Raw genomic sequence first — 22327 nt, forward strand, 5'->3', positions numbered from 1 at the left:
GTGTAATGCATTTGATTATTCCATTAACTTTTGGGACTCGTAATTTCACAAATTAACGATTGCAAATACAATTTTTATTATTTTTGAAGAGAATGCTCTTTATATCATTGAAATTTTTTTTTTCCTTTTCGGTGAAAAAACTAAATTTCATTACACCATGTGCTACAAAGGTTATTATCGAAAAAATAAGTTTCCATAAACTTTTGGGACATAGTGTAATTATGAAAAGAGAATTATATTTACAGTTAAGTGCAACGTTATTGATAAGATAAGAAAATGGCTTGAGAGGGGAAAAATAGCCTATTAATGAAAGAATCTGTATATCATCGTGGGACGACGTACACCTGTGATTATACGGGTGTTGAAATACTGTGAGCACCATTATTCCAATCGCCGCTGATGCCGACTTACGATATTACTTACGGTGTCTCTCAAGGGTTGAATATCGAACGAAGAGAAGGTATTTGTGACTATACTTGATTAATTCATCTATTATCGGCTCCATACAAAAAAATTATATTGTGATTAGCCCATTCATAGCTCCCATAACTGCTGTTTTCTTATTCTTAATTGTTTAGAATTAATTATTTTTTTCCTGATTGAAATATATTGTAATGTAGAATTTTTCGAATCCTTCGCGAAATTCACTAAATATAAATTGGTACTTTTCGATGTGTTATATTATGTTTTGCATTTATGATTTTTTCTACGCACTACAGTTATCAAACTAGAGCAGCAAAAGTGTGAAAAGTTTCTTAAAATTATAAAACACACCATTGCATAAAATATAGTTTGCGAAAGTTTTGCGATACTGCCCATTAATCTGCGGTGTTTGAGATAAATTAAGAGTCCGAAATTGAGAAGAAAATCCACGCCTATTATCGGTATTGCTACGCTTGTAACGAGAAACTTCCACTGGAAACAACGTCTTAATCCAGTCACATTGAGAAATTTGGTGCTCGAAGCGGGTATCTTAGGGTCATTGGCAGCAAACAATTCAAAAGCATCCGGAACTAGTTTTGTGAAAGGAAGATTTGTGTATGGAATGCAAGAATATTGTTTGATCCTGAATCAATTGAAAGTCTCAAATGGGATCTTTCATCAAACACATGAAGGTGACAAGTTTTTGTTGCCATCGGTGTTGATGTCGCCGATATATTATAGTCGACGGTCATATTTAGTTACCCTGTTCGTTGAAGTGTGCGGAGGATTAGTGGCAAGCTCCTCAATTTGCTTTAGAACATCCAGAACCTCTCATCTTCATTTGTTTCGCCATCTTCCGAAACAGGAGTAAGAGCGTTTTGGCATTGACTGGCCAAGATAGAGAAAGTGCAAAAACGTGAACACTTTAGGCCTGCTTTTTGATAGGTGCAAGCCCCACGTCATCCTTTCTTGCAGCGACATGGTATACATTTGAGTAAGGATTGAGGGGAAGGATCATTATATTACAAAATGACGCGAATACTTAAGAGATATGAATCCATGAATGTGACGAGTGTTTACATTTATTAAAAGCATATCCTTAAAGTCATAAAAACATCGACATGATTGATCATAGATACGCGATTACAGGGATATTCTATGAGCTCATAATGCCTTTAAATGAAAATTCGAGTGCAGTTTTGTTTGAATGGAATTGCAAAAATCTTCAGTGAACTTCAGTGAAATAGTTGCTTATATGAAATTCGGTTTTAATCCTCAAATGTTTTTTTGTTATCTCGGTCCTTCTTTCAATGGAATGCATTTCTTCTTCCCTTATGCAGGGATTCACCAAAAGTGGAAACAGGGTTTTTGAGGAAAGAGGGGAAAAGAGATCATTCTAGTTAATTAATTTTTTTAAATGCTCGCAAGTGCAAAATTGCCTGCCTGCACAAGCAGGTTTTAGTGAATCCATAACAATAGACGTTGTGGGATATGGAGATTGGGGGGGGATGAGTACGCATGTATACCGGACAGTTTGAGTGCGTATTTAGTGTTGTGAGTGAATTTTTTTACTGCTGTCATCCATTTTCAAATTATGATTGAATATTTGTACCGTTGTAAGCCTCTGAGGCGAGACTTTTGCGTGACACTGCAGCCCTCATGGTTTCCATATGATTGAGGTTTGGAGACCATGCGGGCTATTCCATCACTAGCTAGCAGGTCGAATTTGCATTGTGAGGTATGGAGTCATTTTAAGATTCAAAAGTTTGAGTTAAGGTAGAAACACACTACACTGACGTGAAGTGATAATCATATCACGTCAGAAACTTTGTGAATTCTGATTAGTGGAAATTCTGTGAAGTTAAATTTATATGAGGTGAAACTCCCACGTCACAGAATTTCGACCAATCAGAATTCCCGACGTCTCTCACATGACATGAAATCACGTCACGTGTAGTGTGTTTCGGCCTTTAGACACCGATTCAACAGTTGCTGATATGTCTGATCATTCAGTGGTTCTTATTCAGCGGCACGGGAAAGCATTTTCAGGGTTGCGATCAATTTTTTAAATTCTTTTAATAATGTAAGCCATACAGATATTTTGACGTTTCAATTTTTAAGTCTGCCGCAGAAATGAGTTGTGTGAAATTTCAATGCTTCCATCTTCAAAAGATCTACTAAGCCGCACACTTATACAATTTTCAGGATGCTTTTGTGTAAAGTTTATTTTTCTGTTTGCGATAGTAGATCTGTTGCTTTTTGATCTTAATGATGATAATTTAGTTAAAGATGATTTCATAGAGACTCAGAAAAGAAAAAAAAATAAAAAGAAGCGCGCCAACGCACATATTCAAAAGGGAATTTGAAAATTCTGATTTTTTTAAAAACAATTTTTTTGAGCTCAGTTGCGACCATTTTCAAAGCTAGGGGAAGGCAGTTTCGCAAACACGTCTATCTTCGCTACCTACCTTTACGAAATTAGGTTTACACCGCTTCTGCTGATGGAAACAAAAACCAGAAATCACTTAAATAATATGCGGGTAGTACCCTTTTAAAGAAAGAATCGCAATCTCGAAGTATTTTGGTAGAAAAAAAAATGTCACCAAAAATCAATATGATTTTAATTTTGTTGGTTTCATTTCAATTTTTTACGATATCTACGTGCATTTTTTCTACAATAAATTAATTTTGCAGTTATCTTTCAATTTAAAATTTCCATAAGGATTAATTAGTGGATAATTTATTTAAATTTTCAACAAATAGATATTATAAGGGTTGCGCCTCCTTAGATGGAGGTGTGTCTATTTTCCGTGAGGTGGCGTAGTATTTTTATACACTTGATATTGGAGGGGTTTCCAATTAATGCACAAAACTATACGGAACGTAAAGAAAAGGACATCATTTCGAAGCATAGTCAAAACAGACAACCTTCCAGGACGGAAGCCACATTTCAACTCACGCTCTCTTCTCTTGGAAGATAGATTTTTTCTTCTCACCTTCTTTTAACAACGTATAAACAAACAAAACACATTATGTGATATAAGACCATAGAGAATTAGTAAAAATGTCCATACTGGAAAAACAGATTCGTTACAATCTCCCCCCTCTGGCTCCGACGATGTTTCGGCGAGTAGCCAGTAAGAGCCGTTTTTCCTTTGGGAGTAGTTCCTGACGGACACAAAGGGAAGCTGCGGGCAACTACCGACACTCTTGTGTCAGGTTGAAGTTCAGTCCTTGAATCACAATATTTCTCAGGATGCCCACTATGGTTCGGAAGCACTTTTGTAGAACGCCGCTCTCTTGGGGTCCGGGTAACCACGGTTGTGGTCTCAGAATCTCGTAATGGAGTCAACTCCCTTTGGAATCGGTACTGCTTTACGGGATTCAAGACGAGTTCTAGTTTTCTTCCGTTTACGTAATCTTCAGCTTCCTGAGTAGATTCAACGTTTTCGATGATCTTATCCAAAACATCATTCCCACGTTGGGACTCTCAGAAAGTCCGTGCATTATTCTCCACTACAATGAAGTTCAATAGCTCACACCGCTTGGCTCCTTTATGAATCAAGCCGGATAGTTTATCAACGTGGCTGCTGGGACAATTACGGGCAATATGACCACGATTTCTACACACACTGGTAACACATTATCGGATCCAAACATCCTCGGACAACGTGTCCACGTCGACCGCAGTTATAGTAAGCATGCCTTCCTCGCAAGGTCGAGCGAGAATTTGATGGACGACACTTTTCGCGTAGCCTTCTCCAGGGCCACCTCTACAGCGGTATACCCGGCCATCACCACTCCTGTTGATCTAGTGCTCCAGGAAGACCTTTCCTCCCCCTGACTTGGAGCATCGCTTGAACTCCGCCGGGAAGGAATCAACTTCTCGTTGCTGAGAAGTTAGGTGGGTACCTTTATCTTCAAAGTTGATACGATGATGACTCAGCAGGTAGTGCCAGGTGGGCACTGCTTTCAGATGGGCTCAGATTCGACGAACGGATGCCGCTTCTCAGGAACTTCAGAGAAGTACCACTTTCCTTGATGTGCATCCAGGACGATTCCAGCATCTCTGAGAAAGTCGGTACCGAGAAGGGTTCGGTTTTCCCTGGCCTGTGGTAGCACCATCATCTCGGTGGGAATCACTTTAATTTGGATGTTAATGTCCGCAGTCGTAGTTAGGACTTCGGCTCTACGAGCATATCCATCGGCTAGTCTCATAACGATAGTCTTGCGGGAAAAGGGCAAACCATGTTCGTGTAGGAGATGGCATAGCTTCTTCCCTGCCACCGAATAATGTGTAGCACCCGTATCAGCACACACTGCTCCACGCGCGTTACAAATCATGACTTCGATAGCATTTCTTTGACGTCTCTCGGTTGAGAAACTGTAAAAGTCCAAGGCGTCGACACTAACTTCTGGGGTATTCGTGGCAGGATTGCACGTTCGATATCGGGACTTGATGGCATCAGGTTCTTCACACCTTAGTACATCTTAGGACAAGACAGCTTCTTACATCTTCCGATTCCGTGTTAGGATGGGTTGATAAACTGTATAAGTCCAAAGCGTTGACACTGGGTCCAGATCTATCCGTTGGAGGATTACACGTTCGGCATCGGGACTTGGTAACACCAGGTTCCCTACAATCATAGCATCTTAAGATAGGATGACGTCATGCATCTTCGGATTCCGGATTCGCACGGTGATTAGAATGAAAGTCTCTTTGTCGCACTGGGGACCTAGGGGTTCATGTTGCTTGAACTGCAACTTCTTCCTCTCACATTGGGTCTCACTCTTTTTGTTTCGAAAGTTATCATAAGCATCAAGCTTCTCCACGATATCTTCAGAGGTAGTCCACTCACTTCAAACATCCAGAAAATGTTCTTCAGGTAGAATCCTCTTCTTCATCTGATCCGAAATCATCAGATCTTTCAGCTCGTCGAAGTTTCCAATGTTTAGTTCGAAGCCAGCCTTCAAAGTAATTTTGGATCTCAAAGTGATAGTCCTTCCAGGTGCTTTTCTGTGAGTAGAGAAGAGCTGCCGGAACCTTTCCGCAGTCAGCTTGAAACGGCGTAAGAGCACCTCCCGGATGTGGTCGTAATCATGGGCCTTATCCTCAAGTTCTCGAGTAATGAGTTTAGCAACTTCATTCGGCAAAACTTCCAGCAGATACGCAACCCAGTTCATCTACTCCACTTTCAAGAATTTTTAGCTGTCTTTCGGAGTAACGACATGTCATCTTCACTCGGATTGAAATTTGGGATCAACCTTTTCACGTCGAACTTGGGCTGATCGATGAGAGCGACGGATGGCTCTTCTGCCGGTTGTGAGAGTCGTTGAAACTCAAGCTGCAACCGCATCTTTTCAAGTTCAAAAGAACGTTCCAGGCGAATCGTTCTCATTTTTTTTCTTCGTCGATTCTATATACAGCGATTTTCCTCTCTCTCTCTTCGTTCAGCTATTCTAGCTCTTTCTTCTTCTTCCTCTCTTTCTCCGATAATGGTAGCCAGTAGGCAGTGCCGTCTTAAGGCCCCCCGGGGGGGGGCCCTCAAGAGAAAAGGGGGCATCACAAAAATGGGGTCTGGTTGAGATTTTCGAAAATTTGCCTGGTAGGGCCTCACAAAAATCATTTGGCTCGGGGGCCCATGATGCTCTTAAGACGGCACTGCCAGCAGGGCCTTCACGAATTCTTCTTCATAACCGGAGGACTTTGTTATTATACGCTTCAGATATGTTATTACACGCGAATCATTCGTAACTTCCTCTCCTAATTCTAGAACCTCAGGAACCTCATAACTGAGATCGGATGTCCGCTTTGTACCGCCTTGCGTTCGAGCCACGACGTTAGGCACCAGTTTTAGGAACGTCGGGAGGACGTGCGTCTCTTTTTCGTGAGGTGGCGGAATATTTCTAGACACTTGATATTGGAGGGGTTTCCAATTAATGCACAAAACTACGAAACTTAAAGAAAAGGACTTTATTTCGAAGCACACTCAAACAGACAACCTTCCAGGTTGGAAGCCACATTACAACACACGCTCTCTTCTCTTGGAAGATAGATTTTCTCTTCTCACCTTCTTTTAACAATGTATAAACAAACAAACACATTATGTGATATAAGGCCACAGAGAGTTAGTAAAAACGTCCATTCTGGAAAAATAGATTTGTTACAATAATACATCCTTCAAGAGGGTGCGGAATGCGGAATTGTAAATTAAATCGCACTGTGGTATGGGATGGAAAAAAGGTTATGAATCACTCTTTTAGACGTTAAGACACATCTAACAGCGAAGGAACTGCACTTTTTCACTCGCGCTGAACTCACCTCATATGGTTACACCTTCCCCTTCTTGTTGACGCTTAAGGTAGCTTAGTTTTCTTCCTTTCTGAAATCATATTCTAATAATACTTTCATCCGTTTAAATTTTTCTCATCACTCCAAATGACGTTATGCCACTTGGCAATCGATCATATGATATTTCGCCCAAAAAATTCTTCCCTGTTTACGTTGCTTAGTAAGTTTCGAATGAGAACACATTTTGCGATTTCAGGTGTACGTATTTACGACGCTTAAGAACGCGATGAACTGATTCAGATGCATTCACGCAGGAAAAGCTGCTATTTGTCTGAAACTCGTGGACTACAATTACTTGATACACGATGTACAGAAAACTGGCTAATTTTGTAGAGATACTGATTTTGGAAATATTTTCATCTCTGCTCCTACCGGGACTCGAACCCGGGTCCTTCGAATGCTGGTCAATCGTTCTACCATCTAAACTATAGTGATAGATAGAATGTTTAGCCAATGGAGCGCATATATGTTGAATGGTACCATAATGCACATACTCGTACGCAGTATATGAAATGATATTGATACATACTACATACTAATTTTTTTGTTTATTTTCTTAAACGACATTGACCGCGCCCTCTTTCTTTTCATTGATTGACTCGTAGGTAGATTTTAATACAGAAAAGCACGGACATGAACTTGATGAACTTCATCAGTCTTCTGTCGCTGATAAGCAGTTTTCAAACTATATTATGCAACGAGGGTAAGGCCAATTGTTTTTTGTTTGTTTGTTTCTTATTCTTTTAGCATGTTAACCAAAAACGGAAACGTAAAATTATAAAATAGAAGTAATGGCGAAAAGTGGGAGAAAATGCTACAGTAAAAGTATGTAAGTCGTAGTAAAAATTACGCTTCGTTTTGTCTGCATATTGTATGTCGTTGAGATTGAGTGGGGGTTCCCCCCAGTTTCGATTCATCAATAAGTGTCGACATAAAAATGAAGTCCTCTGCAAAAATTAAAAAAAAAGAAAAACAGAAATACTGTATCGTCAATGGTTGCAACTATCAAGCAAGTCTCTCACGAATTCTAAATTTTTTTACAAAATTTTTACTCGACCCATCGTGAGTAGAAACAGCAGTGACGTCGGAGGCGGATTGCTGTGCAGGATTTTGTAGCATGGAGACGAGCAGAATGAGGACCTCCACAGAAATAATTCAGAAATCAAAAGCCTCCACATAAAATTTAATCCGAGCACCCTCACTTCTGAAACAATGCCGACGCCCCTGACAAATTGGAGGGGGAAGGGAATGTCCACTTCCTTTGTCTCGCCTATGCCAATAACAAGTTTTTATACTGAACGCGAGCCACCCCCCCCCCCCGCACTGTGTGTATCCACCTGTGTGACTCATTCTAATATGGCAGCATTTCTCGACCTATGCTTCGTGACGATGGTGTAGGTGGTCCGCAGGCAGACTTGATAATTTTATTTTAATTGAATAAAAATTATCGGCTAAAGATATTACTAATTATGCTTAAAAAAAGCATATTATACTTTAGGTTTCGATATTTCATCAAGAAAATCGTCGTTAATTGCCGCCAAAACTTGCTATTCCTAATGAAATTGCCAATTACCGTTAAAGTGATTGAAAACTAAGGATTGTTCCTCATAGTAAAAGAAATATATTTCAAGAAAAAACCTTAAAATTTGGTGATCACATTTCATTAAGGAAAAAAATACCGAAAATATATTTACCTTTATAATAATTTATGGGGTGGACAACACCATTAATAAATCGAATATAACACAGTGTATTAAAACACAAAATGACCTAAAGTGATCAACGTTAAATATAGTTATCCAAACAGAAACAGAGACGGTACATTTAATTGGATAGTAGAAATGGATCCGGGAAATTTTCGAATCCTAACTAATATGAATAGGGTTTTCCTGGGATGGACCTCAGTGACATGCAGGGAATACTTGAGAATACAACACTGCTTTCGCTGTTTAGCGTTTGGACACATAAGTAAGTACTGTCGAGGGCCAGAAAGGTGTGACAAGTGTGGTGGAACAGACCATAAAAGAGACAAATGTGCAACAGAAGAAACCTGCTGCAACTGCAAAAGACAGAACGACAAATTAGGTACAAAGATCGATAGTAATCACCCAGTAAGAGATCAGAATTGTCCAACATATATTAAAGAGACCCAGAGATTAAAAGAACGCATAGACTATGCCTAACACACCGGAAATGAAGATAAAGTGTGGTCACTTGAACTTGAATCACTGTATTGCAACAACAGACCAACTTAATAGAGACATAATCTCACAAGGATTGAAATTAGTGAGCATGAATGACCCATATATACTCGACAATAAAATAAATGGCTTCGATGAAGAAATAGAAATTGTGAGCGCAAGCTCAACTCCTAGAGCGGGAATTTTATTGAACAACTTGACAGAAAATGTTTTCGTGGTGAGGAGTGATGCAAATCTGGTGGCTATAGAGATGAAGGATAACATGTTTTTAAGGAAGGACACTTGTTTTTATCTCTGTCTACTGTGACACCACCACGGACATACATATTTACCTAAATGTCATTAGAACAATTATATACAACTATGATCAATCGGAGATCATCATAAATGGCGATTTTAATGCAAAATCCCCCATGTGGAGCCCAAGACCAACAGACCCTAGAGGGGAAGCGGTGGAAGAATTGATAAACCAGTTAGGACTCATAGTTATTAATGACCAAAACAGTCTGCCGACTTTCCGAAGTACCAGAGGTGAAAGTTGGATAGATCTGACAATAATAAAGAACATGAATAGAGAAAAAATCGTGGAATGGAAGGTGTTGGACCAGGTAACCCTGAGTGACCACATGATTTTCACCTATGAAATTACAACGGGCCTGACTAGAAATCACATAAAGAAAAATTTAAAAATTGGAGAACTCGATTTATTAAAACTGCAATCGGGTCTCTACGAATTAACTAGAAATATGAGAACAAGCCAAGTAATAATATAGACATGAACGTATTGATTGAGCGACTGCAGGGGATACAGTTACAACCTTAATTGGTCATTACTTTAGAATCGTAGAGAACATGGAATATAATATGGGAACTTCTTTAAATGAAGCATACAATGAAGAAGAGTTTCATGAGATTACGCTTGAAGAGATCAAGCTGGCCTTGCAGTAAACTGGAAAAGACAAGGCTCCAGGTCCGGATGGGATCACAGCCGGAATTGTGGAAGAACTGTTCATATCGAATGAAACATGGTTTAAAGACATATGTAATAAGTGTCTTGAGGAGGGGTCCTTCCCAACAGTCTGGAAAAGGGCAAGAGTGGCATTTATACCCAAGGAAGATAAAGATAGTAGATTACCGGGATCATATAGACCTATATGCTTGCTTCCAGTTTGGGGGAAACTATATGATAAAATTATAACGAATAGATTGATCTGCTTTTTAGAAAAACATGGTTTAACTTCAGAGAAACAATTTGGATTCAGAAGAGGAAGGAACGCGCTCTTGGCACTAGATCAATTGGTAGGAACCATAATGACCAACATTGAACAAAAGGTAAACTGAATTACACTTGTGTCATTGGAATAGATATGAAAAATGCCTTCAACAGTGTCTCGACAGAACAAACTGGATATATACTTACGAATATGGGTCTTGATAAATACTCAAGAGGTGTAATAATGGACTTCTTGAGTAACAGAAGTATATTAAATGAGACCAATGGAACTATACATCACTACAATATGGGGGTCCCACAGGGATCGTCCATGGGACCGATATTGTGGTCACTATATATAAATGAACTATTACAAATGGAACTAAACGAACAAGAAACAATTCAGGCTTTTGCAGATGACCTAGTGGTAACAACAATAACTTCAAAAAATTATAGCTCTTTTCAGTGATACAGCGAGGATATTCTTGAAAGGATATATCGATGGACAATAAAATATCAACTCGAAATAAATTATGAAAAGAGTAACTATTGCATATTCAAATATGGTAAAGAGGTGGAGAGAAAGCCACCAATTTATATGCATGGACGTAGACTGCAATATAGCAATAACATCAGATACCTCGGAATAAGACTTGATTATAACATGAACTTCACTGGTCACCTAAAGGAGGTACACAAAAAGGTCATTGGAATGACATACAGAATTAGAAGAATAATCTCAAATGATTGGGGTATATCCCCAAAGATTATGAAGGAAATATAACTTGTATTCAAAAAACCATATTATATGGTTGCGAAATCTGGTATCGAGATCTGCTATACCTGAAAACTAAACTAACCCAAATTCAAAGAAAACCACTATTGGCAATTACATAGTGCTATAAATCCATATCGGACGATGATTTAGAAGTACTAGCAGGATGTATACCATTGTATTTAATAGCACAAAGTAATAAGACAATTTTTTTGTTGCATACGCGACGAGAAAATATTCGGGTACATGGAGAAGAAATAACCCCTAATGACATTTATCACGGGCCAATTGACTTTGAAGAGCCATGGAAAATGCGGAGCTTAACATGGGATAGTAAGATTAATAGAGAACAAGGATGGGAAGTATTCACGGATGGCTCGAGAATGGAGGAGAGAACTGCTTGCGCTTTTGTAATCCTTAAAGATGGAATAATATTTGAGGAAGAAGTAAAACGACTATCAGATAACACCACGGTGTATAGAGCTGAATTATTAGCAATTAAAATGGCCTTGGAAAGAATAGAATCGATGAGAATCGAAGAAGTAGACCTTTATACCGACTCCATGTCGTGTCTGAATACGTTGAAAAGACCAGACAGGTATGAAGAAGAAACTAAAATAATTAAAGAGATATGTGTCCAAAGGGTAGTAAATTTGCATTGGGTCAAGGCCCACACGGGTAACAAGCACAACGAATATGTGGATAAATTTGCAAAATCTGGAGCACTACATAGCCAAATTGATCTTGCAACCAAATATAGTAAAGCACAGATCAAGACTAAACTGAAGAAGGAAAACATCAGGGAATGGCAAAAGAAATGGGACACAACAACAAAAGGACGCTCTGTATATGCAATTTATCCAGGGGTTGGAACGAAAAGAACACTGGGCGACTTTTACATTAATCAACTCTTAACAGAACACGGTGCACTTGGTTATTACCAAGGTTGGCACCATGGGAGAAGTAGCTTATGTGTATTTTGTGGAGACACAAATACACGAAGAAGACACTACATTTACGAGTGTCAATACTGGAAAGAGGAGAGAGAGAAAACAATTCCTAGAAACATGAGAGACCTGGAACTGAAAATTTTGTGGAAAAACAGAAGAATAAAAGAATTACTGACCAGAATCATCAAAGAATCAATGATCATATATTGTGAGTACTGGCAGTGAATTCACACCAGCGCCACTTGTGTGATCGATTCGCAAATAATAAAAGTGACTGGACACGATCATGGAAGATTCAAGAGCAGCTCGAGTAAAGAAGAGGGAGAGGGGTAAAACAGTATGGATGGTATATATAAAGGATCAAGATGTCTGTTTGCTCTGTGACAAATGTCTGTGAATAATAATGTGATTGACAATTGTTCTCTCGATAATAATTTTTTTTATATTTTGTAATTTTGTAAAATTTTATAATTTTAATAATTTGAATATGAATAATATTTAGCAGTAATAACTGTAAAATGATATTTGAACTGATAAAATCGTTATTTAAATGACTTGGTTGGAAACGTGACTTAAGTATTGTGGTAATGACCTTCTGGGAAAGAAAATATGTGTATTTTGAAAATATAATATATGTGAAACATTTTGTGAGCATTGACAATAACTTGTATTTCTTTGGTAAGAAACATGATTGATTGGTAAAAGATTACTAAGGTAACAAAGAATGGTGGAACCGCCAGTAGATGAATGTCGGAAGATGTTTAATGGATATTTTTAATGCACACAGATAGAAACTAACGGTTGATTGTATTTATAAATTTAATATGTGAACTATATAAGGTAAATAATACTGTATTTGTGCTTTTAACATTTAACAAAAGAATGTTTAGATAGCAATGGTCGTAAAACAACTATTGGGACTACATATTTGAATACTGAATGGATTTGTTGCGACCATGCCATCATTGTCTTTGAGGATTGTGTCTGTATAATCTATGATATAATATGCAAATATGTATAACACAGGATATGTTTATAACATGTAAAGACCTTTAAAAGGATCGCTGGTGAAATGGTATAAATAACTACTAATACCTTGTTGCCCTTTATGGGTAGTCTTCGGGAAAGAAAATGGGTTTTTGCCCTATTCTGACCCTACAAACTGATGCAAAGTCTTTGATAGATCGATCATATATCTGGTATGTGGAGATCCCTAGTATAATTAACCGTCCCGCAACTTGTCTGAGAATGTGTGGTTGTGTTGGATAGTTTGTAACACCTTGTTGTTTTAATTGTTCGGAGAGACATTCTAATACACGATAATAGAACATTGCTAACCAAGTTAGATTCCGATTGGTGATTATAAATGGTAACGATTTTATGGGTTACATAAGTCTAACCCAGAATTAACAGGGAATTTTATCAACTTGGAACTAATCATAATTTTTGATAGTGAAAATGATTGTATCACTGTTTTAACATAGTCCCACTGATGAGTTGGTTCTCTGGGACGATGTTTATTTATTGCCTATTGTGATATGTTGCTTATAGGTGATTAAGCACCAGTATTGGCTGATTGGTGGCTTGGCGCCTGGGGAATATCACCCCGCACTAACACGTTTTACCAATTTGGGAGCCGTCCGATGATGCCAGGCAGAATCGGAGGGCTCGCAAAAAAAAAAAAAAAATTATTGATTTAATTTGCTCAATTAATCCGCTAAGAATTGCTCTCTCGACGTCTGATCTACAGTGATCGTATATCCTAATGGATGGGTCGGGCGTATGATGTTTTGTATAGGTTTACCTTTATTTACAGCAACTAGAGTTCGTGTTAAATTACAGCAGCCATTCGTTCATACTCAACTCTCTTACTTCGCTCAGTCCAGTCCGAGTCAATAGAAGCTCGCTCCTCTATTCGAACAATCGCATGCCACGCGTACCTTACATGAGTTAACTAGCCTTTTTTTCTTCTTCAAATTTCTCTCTTCTTAACAATACGTTTCTATAAGCCGGCAAAATCACCAGTTATTGTTGAAATTGTTTAAAATCACCACACTGGAAATTGCCGTTGAAACGCAGTTCCCCGAAAAAAGTAACAAATATGTGTGATCAATATTCATACTTTTAGTCTCAATTAGGGCTCGGATTTTTACGATCTAAAAATCTTGGAAATGTGCAAGCATTCATGACTTAAAAACATGAAAATATATTACCTTAAAATACGAAAATACGACAATTTTTCTTATTATTTTATATATATCTTTTTTTTCAGTTAATGTTTCTAAAAGAATAGTAAGTGATAGTAATGGTAATAAAACAGGTAGTAAATGAATCAATTTACGTAACTGAAAAAATTGTAATGATTTTTAATTATAACTCTGACTCAAAATTCGTATGAAAACCCCACTTACCTTATATGCACAAGTAATGTTATTCTTGTAGAACGTTCTAGAATTGCACAAAAATATTAAATGTACTTTGAAATATGGAAAAAAAGAAACCTTTTTATTCTTCTAAGAAATATTTAAAGAAACCAGCAAAGATCTTTTAAAAATCAGAAACAAATAGAGCAATGTCTGAAGAAGCCTGGTCATAAAGCTGACGTCCCGTTTCTGCAGTCTCACTAATTCTTACTTTAGCTAAGCGGTTCCCAACATTCTTCTCTTTCCGCACCCCCTGGGTAATACATTTTTTATCCGTTACAAAATTGAGTTTTTCTTCTTCTGCAAGTGATTATCCAATAATTAATTTCTATTAATTCTTTTACTTATTGCTTAATGTATTTTCGGCTATGGCTAATATTTAATTTTGGCTCCATTGTTTATGAAAATTGATTCAAAAATGAAACTAAAAAAAACGACTATTTAAAAATTATTTTTGGGATTTAGAAAAAAAAGATTCATCGAATCGTTCTTCAGTTATTGATTCGAGCCGCAGCAACTATAAATTGATGTTTCTTTGACCCTTGACTGAAATTTTCGACGTTTTTTCTGAGTCGCGTGTTCACACTATCAAATCTAAGTTCGACATGCTAATAACACGAGGTACCAATGTAACCAAACCACGAAATAGTTTAAGTAAATAGGGAAATTTTTTTCTCAACCGAAATGGAAAACAAATACGATCGCCAATCGAAAAGAAACTTTTACAACACAAAATTCGTATGACGCATTTCTGCGAGCAGAAGTCAGAAGATGAGGCGTCAAAATATTATGATTCATATTTTTTTTAGGAATTGATTTGTAATTTTTTTCCATCTCGCACCCCCAAAAATGCTCTCCCGCACTCCCCGGTTGGCAACCACTACTTTAGCTGAATAGTAATGTTGCTTCACGTTGAATCGCTTTTGTGCTAGAACTTCTAACATATTTTAAGAAATAATAGTATCATTGGTACTAACATTCTCACTTGAACTCCTGGAATAAATTTCTTGACTTTTTATCTTTGAGCACTATAATTTCTGCAAGACCAGAACTGGAAAGGGGGGGGGGGAAGCACACGTACCCTGGACGGCAATCTTGAGGGAGAGTGACAAATTTTAGAGATAAAACTTGAAAAAAAGAAAGATATGTACTTCAAAACATAATGCAAAAAACACTGTTACAGAGATCTGAAGTTTTACAGTCACTGGGGGGGGGGGGGAGGCGTTTCCTACTCAATCGTAGTAGGATTACTAGTACTAGTAAGCATTCCTCTGAGTTAACATTCCTTAGCAATGAATTGGTGCATGTCGAAATTTGCGGTGGTGCCGTGGTGTGTACCTAACGTGAAGTTTGTATCTGTGGAATGCATGTTATGTGTTTTATGAATTGCTGCCATCTGTTTTCTGATTTCGAAAGTAAACAACTCGGCAAATTTATTTTATTATTTAGTCTGTTGTAATATGCGTGAATTTCAAAGAAGATTTCGTGTCTAAATAAATAAGATTTTTCGCACGTGCTTGGCGAGCCTCCGTGGTTCCCCTCTTCAGAAACAAAGCAAAGTATTACCGCCCCCCAGTAATAAGGTAATGGCTATAGGGGAGGCAGAAGTTTTTGTTTCTTTTTCAAAAAAGAAAGAAAAATTCGTTGAAAGTACCTTCGTTATAGAATGTACTCTTAATTTAATTATGTTGTTTCTTTTATTGAAAAATCAAGTAAATTGGTGTGCAAACCAACTTATTGGTGATAAATAACCATAGAAATATGATCAATTGTTTAGAAAGTTCTAAAATATGACTGATTGTTCAAAAATGCCTAAAATATGACGTCATAAAAATTCGAGTCCTAAACATAATTACCATAACGTAGTTTAAGGTAAACCTAACGAGGACTCACAGGCTACTATACCGGAGACGCAGGATACCTTTCACAACACGCTATCGCCGTGGGACTTATCGTCGGATTAGAGTACAACGTGCTGTACCCAGGAATTGGCTACAAATACCTATTCGCAGGTATGTGACTTTGAAATCTATACAGCCCTTCACTATGACATTTGGGATGTCTCAAACTCAAAGCGATTCCCCTTGCAAACTACTTACAGACTATGAAAACAGTGACTTAGTGGCTACCTACTGACAAGGGACTACTAGCAACCATGGCCAACACCTGGGACCACCACCAGACCAACCGTGACCCCCGTTTTGTCCCACTAGGGGATATAAGCTGGTCCGTCTCAGGAGACGTGGGCCACAGTGGAAAAATCCAATGACATCCAAGACCAGCAAACCACCCACAACAAGCCACAAGCCAACCAGCAGCAGGATCCCTCATACAACTTCCCCCCCCCCCACACACACACACTTCCCCACTTGTTGTACATGAAATGATATATTAATAGAAAGATATGGGGAAACATGGGCAGGTGCAAAGACGCACATCGCCTGCAGGCCACGAGTGGGGCACACGAAAACTAGTTATACAAGTTATATATTTATAATGTTACGGAGGGTAGAATTTCAAGAGGCCGTTGACGCATGCAACGTTCCGGCCCCTGTCAGCCCTGCCCTCGTGGGGGTCATGCCGAGAGGTATGTATACGTAAAATATACATATATCACCAGTGCTCCCAACATACAGGGTCGGGTTCCCCGGGGGATTGCACATATACCTTCATTGGGAAGATAAAAGGTTTCATTTCCAGTGGTCCTTAACGGAATTCATTGTTTTCTAGCTGGTTTAACATTGAAAATTTGTGATAGCGGAAGCTCAAGGTATATCCAGTCTGGAACCCCATAAAATTTGCGAATTCGGTCAAGGGTAATTGCGTGAGGGGGGGGGGCTGGATTTTATTCGTTGGTAAAATGAATATTTGCAGTGGCCCTCACAGGGGGATGCCCGATTAGCTTCCGAGTCAGGGGTCCCGTTTCATTTTGGAGGCACTGGATGAATCTCATTCTTTTCTGTGGTTTAACATTGTAGAATTTTCAACAGCGGAAGCCCGAGATAAATCCAGTGTCTGGGTGCCCCACTAAATATCTGCGTACTGGGTCCCCATTACTGGATGTGGGCCCTGGATTTTATTCGTTTTAAAATTGATAAAAATTAAAAATTTTTGTGGCCACTCACAGGGGGTATGTCCGACAAGCCTTCAGGTCGGGGCCCCGTGGAAAAGTTGACAGGTTTCATTTCGGGTGTCCCTGGATGAATCTCATTGATTTTTGTTGTTTAACATTGTAAAATTTGCAACACATTGGTAGCCCGAGATAAACCCAGTCAGGGCCCCCACTACAATTCAAGGAATTGGAGTTTGGGGACCCCCATGGGGAAGTTTTCTGGGGTTACTTGATGAATCACATTTGTTTTTTGTTGCTTTATTATTATAAAATTCGCTTCTTCAGTAAGCTGGTGCTTTCACGTGTCCCTTTCCATAGCACGCTGATGAAGTGGGACGAAATAAACAAGATATGTTGTGAAGAGAAAAGGGGTGGGGGTTGGCTGCCAAAGGTGGTAGGGGGCAGAGCCTCCTAGTACTGTATATAAAATAACATGTCCTGACTGATTCATCATCGCCGAGCCAAAACCGCTGAAGCTGTAAATATAAAATTTTGTGAATAGTTTTTTTCACGACGTAAAGACTCACTACTCACTAAGAAATGGTTTTTCCATATTCGACAACCTAAGGGCGTCATAATAGGGGGTGTCAACGTTGAAATCATGCCGAGCCGAAACAGCTGAAGCTAGAAATATGACATTAGATCAAAATTGTAATATAGACTCACTGAGAAGGGATTTTTCCAAATTCAACCCCCTAAGGGGGGTTTAAAAAGTTATATGGAGCAATCAGCACTGAGCCGAAGTCGCTTAAGCCATAAATATGAAATTTAGTTAGTATTATATTTTATAATGTACAATTGTACATACACACTAAGACAGGATTTCTGAAAGTTCATCACCCATGGGGGTTATGAGGTGAGAGTAATTTTGAGATTGCAAAATCCACGCGAGCGAAGCCGCGGATAACAACTGGTAATAAAATATAGTGCTTACTAAATTTTATATTTATGGCTTCAGGGATTTCGGCTCAGTGATGATTACTCCATATAACCTTTGAACCCTCCCCCCCCCCTTTATTAGGGGAGTTGAATTTTGACATTTGACTTACAGTCTTAGACTTAAAACGAACATTCGATTATGTTGACTTAAATATTCTAACAAATAAAAACACTTCTCAGAAAGCGTATGAGGTAATGTACTATATTGGTTTAAAACATATTACTACAACAGGAAAGAAGCTGCCATAATAAATGGTAAAATCAGCATATTTGAAATATAATGAAAGGAGTCCCACAAGGATCGGCCCTTGGGTCATAATTATTTCTAGTTTATATTAATGATTTATGTAAAATGAAGTAGAACGGTAAAATAATTTCATTCGCAGATGACACAAGCCTATATGTTGAAGACGGGGGTGGATTTAGAGCTCGCTGTTGGTAGGGGTGATTTTACAAATCTTTAAAAATCTAGTCTAAGCATCGGTGACCACATGTCCTGCATTTTGTCTCGTATTTTCCGTGACAGTCCGGTTTTCCCGTTTTTTCTTCTCCATCCAGACTTTTTTAAAAATGTCACAGTTTTAATCGTTTATAGTCGAAGTTTTCTTGAATTTGTTGTTTAATTTGTTGTTGCAATATTACCATATAGAAGTTCCGAAAATTTCATAAAATATCGCATTTCGTTTGAGGGAAAATCTAAGGAGGACACCTACATCCAGCAGTGGATTGAAATTGGTTGTTGATGATGCCACACCTACTAAAACCAGTATTTTAAATACAGTTAAACTCGGTTATAACGACATCGAAGATTCCGCGGGATTTCGGCGTTATAACCGAGTCTGGCTGTATTGCTTTCACTTTTAGAATATTGTTCTAGAGCTCTTTTAGTTATTTTCTAACATTTACCGGTGATTATGTATGATTCCCACCTCGTATTAGTTCGCTACGACGCAGTTCGTTTTCTAGAGGCCATATAATTATGTCCTACTACTGATGCTGGAAAAAAATTTAATGGAATAAAGTGAATATAAAGATAAGTTTAATTTTCTCCATCAGCAAAACTGGTAAAAGTAAGCCATAGCCTCATATTGTTTAAAGTTATATGCGTGAGTTCAAAAATCGTATGAAGTTATCTCGTTTTAAACATCCAATTCTTGGACATAAAACCTCTTGGGTGACAAATAACATTTTCGAAAACTGAAACTCACGGAACCACAGTTTCAAAAAACGATATAAAAAATGACATTCTTTTTGGGCAATGTTAGAGGAGTATTTTAGAAGGATAATTATCACACACTTTTCATTACATACATATTTAATTGGTAATTTTCAATCAAAACCTACAATATTTAATTAGTAATATCTGACATAATTTTCATTCAAAACATACAGTATTTATTTAACAATTTTCGACATGATTTTCTTCCTTACATATTCATAGTTAAAGGGTTCCAATCTACTGATCTAGAAAAACAGATAACACGCAAATGTAAGAAAAAACGGGAGAAAAATATTCATTTCTCACAAATATTGATATCATAATTAAAATGATACATTATGAGCTATAACCTCTCAAATAGTCTTTAATGTCACATCCTTGATGATACTTATCAACTAAATTCTTTAATCTCTGCGCAGAGTCCCGGTATTTCTTTCTCCTAATCAACGTGATGGTTTTGTCCTCTTACAATTTGCTCCATCCGAACTTCATTCAAACTCTGTTCTCTTTTTATGGCACCGATGAACTTCCATATATTTGATCATTTTTGTCGCACCACGGTCATTTTTCTGCACACGAGGGCTAATTAGACCGGGACCTACAATTTATTGCCCATTCCGGACGGCAGGCTTGTTTTTTATACTCGTCGAGAGGTTGGTGCGCTAACCCCTCGATGGGGGAATCCCTGCGGTAGCAATTTTTTGCTGCGGTCAAGTCGCCGTTTTTTGTTGTACCCCTGTGTCAGGAAAGTTTTCTGACAAAGACGAACCGGGTATCGAACTCGCGACACCTCTAAACATCCTTTGGTACATTAGGTGAGCATCTTATCGACCGGGCTGCCATCCCCCTACCCTACCAACCAACCCGTCCTTGTCAGAAAACTTTCCTGACAGGGGTACACACAACAAAAAACGGCGACTTGACCGCAGCAAAAAATTGCTACCGCAGGAAGTTCCCCCATCGAGGGGTTAGCGCACCAACCTCTCGATGAGTATAAAAAAAACCGTGGTGCGACAAAAATGATCAAATGAACTTCCATATATCTGGGTGGTGAGCAGATAATTGCTGTCGGAACGCTCGATGCCATCCTTCTATAGCATTGTTGGTATTAGGGAAATAGTTACGCGTTCTCCTTGAAAGCAGTTCCAAATGTCGATGTCAAAGCGCGACGACCACCACGACGAAGAGGACGCCCGATCCAAGTGTCTTCAAATCTACACTTCATCATAAATACGTTTTCGGAACAGTCGGATTTTTTAATCATTTGTGACACTACTAGGTTAAAAACTAACTAACTAACCAATTCACTCACTCCCTCACTGACCATTCATTCACTCCCTCACTCACTAACCAATTTACTCGCTCGCTCAATCACTGACTCGATCAATCACTTACTCACTCGGTCACTCAGTCACTACTGGGTCACTCAACCACTTACTTACTCGGTCACTCAGTCACTCGCTGGGTCACTCACTCACTCGGTCACTCAATCACTTACTTACTCACTCACTAGGTCACTCAATCACTTACTTACTCACTCGCTCGGTCACTCAATCACTTACTTACTCGGTCACTCAGTCATTCACTGGGTCACTCAACCAATTACTTACTCGTTCACTCAGTCACTCACAGGGTCACTCACTCACTTACTTACTCACTCACTCGGTCACTCAATCACTTACTCACTCACTCACCCACTCACTCAATCACTTATTCACTCGTTCACTCAATCACTTACTTACTCGGTCACTCAGTCACTCACTGGGTCACTCAACCACTTACTTACTCGGTCACTCACTCACTGGGTCACTCACTCACTAGGTCACTCAATCACTTACTTACTCGGTCACTCAATCACTTACTTACTCACTCCGTCACTAAATCACTTACTTACTCGGTCACTCAGTCACTCAACCACTTACTTACTCGGTCACTCAGTCACTCACTGGGTCACTCACTCACTCGGTCACTCAGTCACTCACTGGGTCACTCACTCCCTCGGTCACTCAGTCACTCACTGGGTCACTCACTCCCTCGGTCACTCAATCACTTACTTACTCGGTCACTCAATCACTTACTTACTCGGTCACTCAATCACTGACTCGGTCACTGGATCAATCACTCGGTCACTCAATCACTTACTCACTCGGTCACTCAATCACTTACTTACTCGGTCACTCAGTCACTCACTGGGTCACTCAATCACTCGGTCACTCAATCACTTGCTCACTCACTCACTCACTCGGTCACTCAATCACTTACTTACTCGGTCACTCAGTCACTCACTCGGTCACTCAATCACTCACTCGGTCACTCAATCACTCACTCGGTCACTCAATCAGTTACTCACTCAGTCACTCAATCACTTACTCACTCAGTCACTCAATCACTTGGTCACTCAATCACTTACTCACTCACTCGGTCACTCAATCACTTACTCACTCGGTCACTCAATCACTGACTAGGTCACTCAGTCACTCACTGGGTCACTCAGTCACTCAGTAACTCAATCGCTAGGTGAATTGCATGGCGGTGAATTGTTGGTCGGTGAATTTTCCGGTGGTGAATTGTTGTTGGTGAATTGCTGGCGATGAATTTTCCGCATACGGAAGGTCACTGCTGGGACGATTTCGTGAACTTTCCTCCCGGAACGAACTGTAGACTCACAGTAATGTTGCCATCTAATCAATAGCTCCTCTTTCAACAGCTTTTTGGCCCAC

The 22327-nt window shown here is 38.9% G+C and overlaps 1 protein-coding gene across 1 annotated transcript in view; it reads left to right on the plus strand.

Moving 5' to 3' along the window:
* The first annotated feature begins 335 nt into the window (after positions 1–335).
* LOC149076698 (uncharacterized) overlaps positions 336–22327 on the plus strand; it is a 79900-nt gene continuing 57908 nt past the window's right edge. Inside the window, exons 1-2 of the mRNA XM_089244320.1 lie at positions 336–460; positions 7381–7478. Coding sequence (XP_089100446.1) covers positions 7409–7478 — 70 coding nt within the window. The 5' untranslated portion in view covers positions 336–460; positions 7381–7408. The remainder of the gene's footprint in view (positions 461–7380; positions 7479–22327) is intronic.

Source organism: Pholcus phalangioides, unplaced genomic scaffold (assembly GCF_987345545.1).
Source record: "Pholcus phalangioides strain wild (caught in Gottingen) unplaced genomic scaffold, Ppha-v1.0 ptg000015l_1, whole genome shotgun sequence".
Taxonomy (NCBI): domain Eukaryota; kingdom Metazoa; phylum Arthropoda; class Arachnida; order Araneae; family Pholcidae; genus Pholcus; species Pholcus phalangioides.